The 9889-nt window shown below is 35.6% G+C and overlaps 1 protein-coding gene across 1 annotated transcript in view; it reads left to right on the top strand.

Moving 5' to 3' along the window:
* LOC108903537 (actin-interacting protein 1) overlaps positions 1-9889 on the top strand; it is a 36633-nt gene that overhangs the window by 16981 nt on the left and 9763 nt on the right. The window contains exons 5-7 of the mRNA XM_018705756.1: positions 3755-4039; positions 6071-6398; positions 6456-6832. Coding sequence (XP_018561272.1) covers positions 3755-4039; positions 6071-6398; positions 6456-6832 — 990 coding nt within the window. The remainder of the gene's footprint in view (positions 1-3754; positions 4040-6070; positions 6399-6455; positions 6833-9889) is intronic.

Raw genomic sequence — 9889 nt, 5'->3', positions numbered from 1 at the left:
TCAGTCAAAAATGGGTCCAAACGATAGTTTATTGTGTATACAAAGCAAAAAACATAGTCAGCTGGCGGTTCATGGGTAAAAGAGTAGTCAGTTAATGCGAAAAACATATCATTCGATGTTCTCACGAGCGCGCTGCCGCAAGGGGTTTGATTGCCTCAGCTGACGATCTTATTACCAACGATTGGCCAGCTGACTATTTTTATGGCCCTATATGCACTATAAGTTGCAATATATTTCAATTTCAGTACATAAAAAATAATTTTCAATTATTTTTTCATCTCACCTGTTCCGACGGTCAGCTGACGTACTAATTACCATCAATGAGCCAGCTGACTAGCTTTAATCGACTAAACACAGCATCAAATGCCTTATACTTGAGTTTGGTCCATTTAAAGATTACAAATTTCTTTTAATATCCATACGCGTTGGAGGGTAGGGTGGTACCCACCATTACCGCTCTAGGAGTTTCATATCACTGCCTGACCTTAGTTGGGGTAAAAACTGTCATGTAAACTCAAATTTTTTATCAAGAAAATAACTCAACGAATTCTGCAGCTGGCTCCCGGACTAGTATTATCGTTGGCATATTCTTCAGGGAACTTTTTTTTGATACAGGCAGATTGCGATCGCCATCTATACAAAATTTCTGGGTTGTTAACCATTGGGTATAGTCCGTCCCTGGCATTCTGGCATAATGAAGTTTCACTTACAGTATCAAAAACAAGCTATACGCATGTGTTATCGATCACCAAATTTACATCATGCTGAAGTTAATAGTTTGGGGACTGTAAATAAAAATAAATTTTTAATTTTCACTTTTGAGGGCCCGTAACTTGTTAACGAAGACCCGTATGAAAAAAATGTATATGAAGAACTGATATTATTTTGACCTCAGCCACTGGTACTCGACTTCTTGTATCACCCTGTATAATAAAAAATTTCAATTATATGTATAAATGCCCTTGTATACAATCACAATTTCTAATCTTATAAAACCCCACACATGGGTATGTTATTTAAACTAATTTACTTCGTAAATATAATTAATTTTTATTACATTTAGGGGTAGTCAATATTTTTTTTTGTTTCAGTATTGTGTTTTTATTATTCACAAAAGGCTTTGCTGATTTTATAGTCGCTTAAAAAAAAGTATATTCATTAACTTTATATTGTACATATTTTAAATGAAAATTTTTAATGTTTTAACTGTAGTAGTATCCTGAAGATGTGATAATAAAAAACATGAAAACATCGACAAAATGTCAAAGTAGTTTCTGGTTATACTTCCTGACATAATAGTCGAGGAAATAAAGCACTAAAAATGGCCTTACCTCTGAAATCTGTGCAGTAAGATGGATTGTGATGCGGTTTTTTGCATTTGATTCGTTAGAGTGTCCAGAAAGTTTATGACCCTATGTGATCAATGAGAAATGAAAATTGCACATTTTTAAAATTGCATCTTGAAGAGTTAAAATTTGAAAAATTTACATCTCGGAAATATTGACGGAAATGAGTTCAATTTTGCTACTCGTGGGTTTTTGGGGGCGCTGAACACGAATATCACGACGGTAACGGTCTCCGAGGTACCTAGTGCCCAGGGTGGCCAGTTTCCACGTCGTCTCCTGGAGTTTTGTGGAAATTCATTATAAACTTAGACGAAACTCGTTACCTCGAGTTTTTTGAGGTCGCTCAACACAAATATCACGACGGCAACGGTCTCTGAGGTACCTAGTGCCCCAGGGTGGCCGGTTTCCACGTCGCCTCCTGGAGTTTTGTGGAATTTCGTTATTAACTTAGCCGAAACTCGTTACCTCGGGGTTTTTGAGGTCGCTCAACACGAATATCACCACAGCAACGGTCTCCGAGGTACCTAGTACCCAGGATGGCTAGTTTCTGTGACAATTATTTTATTCTTAATTATTTTTTATTATAAAAATACATTTCTTCATTACAAAAAATACATGTTCTCAAAGAAATATTATACTTAGATATCATTACAATTTTAATTTTTCTTATTTCACGTGTGTGCTATAACTTGGAGCGTATCTGTATACAGTTCGGAAAGTCCTCATGGTACATCGACCGTTAGGTGAGAGCGATAAAGTAAGTCATAGAAATCCGTGCGATAGACAAGGATGGTTACATTGAAGACGTTTCATAATCTAAATAGTCACCGCACGTTTCGGGTTAGAAGTGGGAGTGACTATTCAGATTATGAAATGTCTTCATTGTAACCATCCTTGTCTATCACACGGATTTCTACGACTTATTTTATCACTCTCACGTAACGGCCGATGTACCATGGGGACTTTCCGAACTTGTATACTAGTATGTGTAAGAGTATATATGTAAGAGTAAAATGTGGAAGCAGCGGCCATTAGTGTTGATCGACCCCAAAAACCCCGAGGTAACAAGTTTCGGCTAAGTTTATAACGAATTTCCACAAAACTCCAGGAGACGACGTGGAAACCGGCCACTCTGGGGCACTAGGTACCTCGGAGACCGTTGCCGTCGTGATATTCGTGTTGGCTACTCCAAAAACCCCGAGGTAACGAGTATCGGCTAAGTTTATAACGAATTTCCACAAAACTCCAGGAGACGACGTGGAAACCGGCCACTCTGGGGCACTAGGTACCTCGGAGACCGTTGCCGTCGTGATATTCGTGTTGGCTACTCCAAAAACCCCGAGGTAACGAGTATCGGCTAAGTTTATAACGAATTTCCACAAAACTCCAGGAGACGACGTGGAAACCGGCCACCCTAGGGCACTAGGTACCTCGGAGACCGTTGCCGTCGTGATATTCGTGTTGAGCGACCCCAAAAACCCCGAGGTAACGAGTTTTGGTTAAGTTTATAACAAATTTCCACAAAACCCCAGGAGACGACGTGGAAACCGGCCACCCTGGGGCACTAGGTACCTCGCAGACCGTTGCCGTCGTGATATTCGTGTTGAGCGACCTCAAAAACCCCAAGGTAACAAGTTTCGACTAAGTTTATAACGAATTTCCACAAAACTCCAGGAGACGTCGTGGAAACCAGCCACCCTGGGCACTAGGTACCTCGGAGACCGTTATCGTCATGATATTCGTGTTCAGCAGACCCCAAAAACCCCCTAGTAGCAAAATTGAACTCATTTCCATCAATATTTTCTGAGTTATAAATTTTTCATATTTTAACTCTTCGAGATGTAATTTTAAAAATGCATTTTTGTTATGCACCGATGCAATTTTCATTTCTCATTGATCACGTAGGGTCACAAACTTTCTGGACGCTCTAACGAATCGAATGCAAAAAACAGCATCACGATCCATCTTACTGCACAGATTTCAGAGGTTCAGTGCTTTATTTCCTCGACTATAATCCTGATAAAAATGGGAAGCAAGAATTCCCTTTTATATTCAAGTTTCAGTCTCTCATAAATCAAGTCCTAAATCAAAACTTTACAAGGAATAAATCATTTAAAAAATGGTTAACCCAAAAAAATAGCACTTTTAAGCCATAGGTAGTCATAGAGAAAAATTTGGGGAGAGAGTTAATAGTAATTACAACCCTTTTCCCCTTGTTCATGCTCTAATTTGTTTAACCAATGTTATCCAAAAAATGTTCAAACATGAGATTCAAATTTCTGCAAAAGATTAGCTTCTTTTACTTTAAATTTGTTTTTTAAATTTTAGAATTAAGATTGAATAAAGTTTATTATTTTCACCAAAGATTATTGGTAACAACAAAAATAAAACATAAAAATATTCTTTAGGAACACACACGTTTTGTCCAAGCTGTAAGATATTCACCAAAAGGTGACTTATTTGCCTCTGCCGGCTTCGATGGCAAGGTTTTCTTATATGACGGTAGTTCATCGGATTTAGTTGGTGAAGTTGGTAGCCCTGCTCACGCAGGAGGAGTGTATGGGATAGCCTGGAGTCCCGACGGCAAACAATTGCTGACAGCCAGTGGAGATAAAACAGCCAAATTGTGGGATATAGAGACTCGGCAAGTTGTCTCCGAGTTTGTGTTAGGGAACACTGTAGAAGATCAACAGGTAACGAATGTCAGCTGCATAAGTAATAATAAATCTTATAGTCCAGTATACAACGGGGAAAATAGGGTATTACCTCCGAATTCTTGACGCACGTACTGATTTTCACCCTCCTTTACAAAAGTTACATATCCATAATGTGTGCTTATTGTTTTTAGGGGGTGAAAACTACCCCTTCTTGCAAGAAACGTGAAAGCCATAGATTTAAGTGTTATTTCAATAGAATAAGCATTCTTATATGTTTTGGATAATAATTTTTTATCTGTTTTTCAACCCTTAAAATCCACCCTTTATGAGGAAAAAAAAACAAAAATTAGTTTTCGCGGCTCTGAAATGTTTTGACGGAGCAATAATGAAGAATTGAATATTTTTAACTGTTTATGAAATAATACATGATTTATTGAAACATTTCAACCCTTAAAAACAACCCTTATTGCAGAAAATAAAGTAAAAAATTTTTTTCACATCTTCATAGCATTTCTAATGAACGAAAGACTCGTCACTGTTTATAATATGACTGATGATTTATTGCAACGTTTCAACCCTTAAAAACATCCCTTAATGAGGAATTGAAGAATTTTTACCTGCTTAAAAACATTCAACGATACATTACTAAATTCAACGAGATTACTTAAAACTCGAAACTTAAATTATGTAATTACTGAAAGGGAAAATAATATATCAAAAATATACATATCATCTAAAGAACTATCATCACTGTGGACTTCCTCTGTTTGGTCCGTGATTGGAGGACAATTTTGGCAATTGTTAAGCCATTTACACGATCCGACAATTTTCACTGAATAATACAATTCGTTTTTCACAATAACTTTTTTAATTTTTAATATTTTTTATCACTCCAAAAAGCAATTTGCAGGGAATTACAAGAGCTACAAATCAACCACTATAGTTGAAGGGTCTTGAACTCTTCGTTTTCGAGATTTTTAGATTTTAAGGGCTCAAAGAAGTCCTTACACGCAAATACAAACTAAAAAAACGTAATATCTCAGTTAATTTTTGCTCTACAGAAAAATTGAGAGAACAAAAATATTATAAAAAAAAGACCTTTGATTTTGAACTCTTACATTTTTCACCTATCTTGTTTAGTTTTTGAATTATTTCGGAAAAAAGGAATTTTTTTTTTTAAATTAAAAAAAAGTTTTTTATTATTTCAAACTTTAAATTTAGGCATTCTACACCAGTTAAACTTGCAGAGCCTATTATTAGTACTTAAATAAAGTCAACTATACATGGATTACGCTTAGTTTCTATTTTTATGGTTCAGCCATAGATTTTATTGATTTTTTCTCCAAAAAAATGAAATGACCATTTTATTTTTATCCCGCGAGTTTTTGAGCTACGAAATGTTTTCAAAAAGCATTTTAAAGGTCTTTCCAAGCACTTTAAAAAAGGTTATATCCATTTTCTTTGCAAAATGAGTCCTTTTGCCATTATTTTACGGTAAAAGGTTCGATTTTACTTTTCGAAAAATAAACAATCACCTTTTGAGAGTGATAACTCGGTTATTATTACATCTACGTCAATCAACAAAGAATGAATCGATTCGTTATTTCAAAAGCTTTATTTTGCTCTATATGGGTTTTTCGATCAAACGCAAGGTTTTCGAGTTATTTATCAAAAATTTTTGAAAAACTTGCACTTTTCAGATGAAAAATCAACATTTTTAATCGCAAATAACTCGGAAAATATTAATTTGTGGAAAAAACGTTATAGAGCATTTTTTGCTTAGAATTCATCCCTCTATTGATTTTTGCGATTAAAATCGGTGCCTCCATTGCCACCCCCGAGAAGGGGTGGCATTCACCCCCAGGGTGAAAGCACACATCAGCACTATGTAACTTTTATTTCTTGAGCAATTTTCTACTTACTGTTAAAATTTCACGTCAATCGGTGCATATGTCAAGAATTCGGATCTAAAAACCATCATATACTGAGCTATTAATAATTTCTTCAGTTGCACGCATAATTTTTTTTTTAATACATCCATATTAGTTTTTTATTTTATTTCCGTAGGTATCATGTTTGTGGCAAAACAACTACTTACTAACAGTATCTTTAAGTGGTTTTATAAACTACTTGGATGTAAACGATCCCTCCAAACCCCTGCGAGTTATCAAAGGACATAACAAGCCTATAACCGCTCTAACTCTCAGTGAAGACCGGTCCTTAATCTTCACCGCTTCCCATGATGGCTTCATAACTCGGTGGGATGCTGCAACAGGTGAAAATAATAGAATAGAGGGAGTTGGACATGGCAATCAAGTGAACGGGATGAGGGTCCATGACGGGACGTTATATACGTGTGGAATTGATGACAGCCTAAAACAAATCGATATCGAAGGTAAAATTGTATACAAAGGCAATGAGATGAGACCAATTTAAAATAATTTTTTGATAGGAAATGCCTACAAGCCACAACACCTCAAACTGGGATCTCAACCGAAAGGTATGGATGTCCTCAAAGAAGAAAACATCATTGTCACTGCCAGCGTGAATGAAATCACCGTGTCCAAAGATAACGAAACATTGAGCACATTAAAGGTTAAGTACGAGCCGACTAGTGTGGCGTGTTCGCCTAGGGGGCACGTAGCAATCGGCGGGAATGCAGACAGTAAAGTGCACATTTACGAGCTCCAGAACAACAATTTAAGTCCCTTGCAAGAGTTAGACCACCTGGGCGCAGTCACTGATGTTTCCTATTCTCCCGATGATAAGTATCTAGTGGCTAGCGATGCGCATAGGAAAGTTGTACTTTACAGCACCGAGGACTATAAGGTTTGTAGCTGTCTTATTTTATCACTTAAATATTAATTTAATAGTACGGGCATACTAACTGCCTCCTTTTGACCATGACGGAATGTGTTCCAATTTTTTAACTACATCATGACGATAGGTTAAAAAATATGAGGCCTGTATTTTTTTTCGCCTCATTAAAATTCTATAAAAAATTAGAATGTTCTAGTTTACCACAGTGACATATACGCATCAACATCACTTTTGCATGTTTATGAGCAATTCCTCCAGGTTGTCAGATTCATCTGCTAAACTAACAAACATTAGGGATCTTCTTCCTGTGGTTAGGTTCAATTCAAGTCACATAGCACTGCGTCCTTATCAGGCCTATTGTGCGTCCCACTGTTCAAACCTATTCAGCAAGTAGTTTTTAGTCCAGTCGTATCTGTTTTAAAAGTAGGTTGTATGGATGTTTCATATAGTAATGCTAATTTTTGTTGGAAATAGTTCTAAATATTATGTAAAATGATAATTCCGATAAGTGCCCGCTGAAAAAGTGTGCATAATTGTTAATACAAGAAAATGTAAACAAAATTAAAAAGCGAGTTTTTCTCCTTTCTTTCATGTATAAAAGCTGACAAAAAATTGATTGAAATTGCACGAGTTGATTATGCTGTTGCGCTCGCATAGTCCCCCCACTCCTCACTCTTTTACTCTGCTCGATTCCTGTGAAATGTTATCAGTCTTTACATCAGAACAGTTAAAATACATTTCCAATTTAAACCAATTTTCATAGTTATAAAGTCTTTGCGTCAAACAATCAAAATCACTTTTGATTGTTATTGTACAGTACGTTTTTTTGCCATAAACTCACCTCAACTTTAAGCTTTCATATCTCGATGACGATTCATCGTATCCACAAGATCAAAAGTGGATTTTCCCCATCAATCCTTTCTCTATTTGATCCTATAATAACATTTGAAGAGTATGCAAATACGGTAGCTCCAGCTCTAAATGTTTATAAGTATTTTTTCGAAGAAATTTTGAAAAAAATCTAACGCCAAAATGCGTTTTTTAAATTTTGTCAATACAGAGTCATCGAAAATAGAATTTTTCTCTTAACCTTCAAGGGACGGTCCTCATAAAATTTCATCTCAGGCGGGCCAAGGTCCAAATGGACCTCATGATGAAATATCAAATCTCTTAGGTGCGCTCGAGATATCGCTTTTATTGACATTAAAAGTACAATTTCTTATTTCTGTTATATTGATACTGTCCAAACTACAAAATTAAAAGTTAAGAAACTACTCTGTAAAAAAACATCTGATTTATTTTATTCTTATTGATTCTTACATTATTTACAAATGGTTTTAAGAACAGAATTTTCCAAGCATACAAATATTTGACAATATACACACTTGTTCTTACTTTCCGATCTTTCTTCTTTTGGCACAAGTAACAGCGTCCTCTCCCATCATTTACGTTCTCGTCTACTTCTTGAGCGATTTCTAATAGTTCAGGGAAAACATCACTCATGCTTCGTTTTTTATTTGGCTAGATGTGTTTATTACGATAACGGCGTATAACATTCTCTTTTATTAATTCTTTACCTCAATAGGAATATTATACAGCCACTTGACCTTTTTCTCAACCAATTCAGTTTAGCTAGAAGCCAGAGTTTATAGGAATTTATGCCTGCAATATCTATGAGGTAATAAAAAATTGCCATCGGCCATCGATTGGTTTTTCTCTGTGTTGTATATTCTTTGGCTAGTTTATCTGTGCTATCAACGGCACCTTTTGTTCGGTTATAATGCAGGATTATATCAGGTTTGTAAGACTCGTCTACACCAGCAACTCTAGCATCTGTATGCTCACTTGACAATAGGATGACCGCAGCTTTTTTTTGGAACATATGAGACTAATGTTCTGTTTTTCTGAAAAGCGAACGTACTTGTACATGCTTTGTTATATGTTGCTGGCAGCAGTTCGTTAGGAATAAATGCCTTATTTTTACGCAGGGTGCCACATATCCCAGAGTGCATCAGCGTCGTACTGGTAAAAAAATTATCGGTAGTTATACCACTACCCTGCGGCAAATGCTGTACCATATCTAACACCATCCTTTGTCCTTGATTTTTTTCTGGTGCATTGCCTTGTTTTCCTGAAGTAAAAATCATAAAAATCATATAGATATATACACCTGACTTGAATTAAAGAAATATTTGAATTTAGCAGTGATCAGAACTTACCTAAGTAAACTTGCATGTTTGATGTATAAAAAGTTTCACGAGTCAGAAAGGGCTCATATCTTTATACCGTATTTATTAGGGTGGGTCAAAAAAATCGACAATTTTTTTTTTACTTTATACCCTGAAAAATAGGTTGCTAGACACCTCTAGAAAATTCTCTCCAAATATGAGCTCTTAATTTTAATAGGAAGGTTCTCCACTTTACAGGTTTCCATTTTTTCCTCAGTATTAGAAAAAAAAAATTCATATCTCTATCAACTGTTCATTAAAAATATCTCTCCTCATATACTTGTAGGAATTTGAACGCTCTACAAAAAAGGTCTCTTCTTATATCTTGAAAAAATAACGTTTTTGTCAGAAATTTATTATGAAAAGTATTAATCTTAAAGAAAAAAAATGTTCATTTTGTTATTTGTTAGCACCCTGTATATCCACTGAGATGTTTATTAGATGACGTAGGAGTGTTTATGCAGGTGTTTGTCCAATGATGCCACTCTGGTATGTGTTGCCATCATAGTTGTAAGTTGAAAGTGAGGTTTATGTATTATATGTAGGAAAAAGGGATAAGGCAGTCTGTAGAATGATTGTAAAGAGAGCAGACGTTTAATATTCAATAAATATTGTTTACAGTTTTATTTATACGTTTGATTACACAGGCCGACAAAATTTCAAAAAAAAAAAAATTTCCAGAAATCAGACACTATGCTTCCGAAGGCATTTGGCGCGCTGAATCCGAATCTGGCCTCAGAATTGATCCATCACCCTAGGTTTCCGAGATATTCTAACCTAAAAGTGTAAAAAACACGTACTTTTGCTATATTCAAGGTTATGTAACTTGGCGAAAAAA

Source organism: Anoplophora glabripennis, unplaced genomic scaffold, assembly GCF_000390285.2.
Source record: "Anoplophora glabripennis isolate ALB-LARVAE unplaced genomic scaffold, Agla_2.0 scaffold94, whole genome shotgun sequence".
NCBI lineage: Eukaryota > Metazoa > Arthropoda > Insecta > Coleoptera > Cerambycidae > Anoplophora > Anoplophora glabripennis.
Note: the sequence above shows the minus strand (reverse complement) of the source record. Positions and strands in the feature narration are given on the sequence as shown.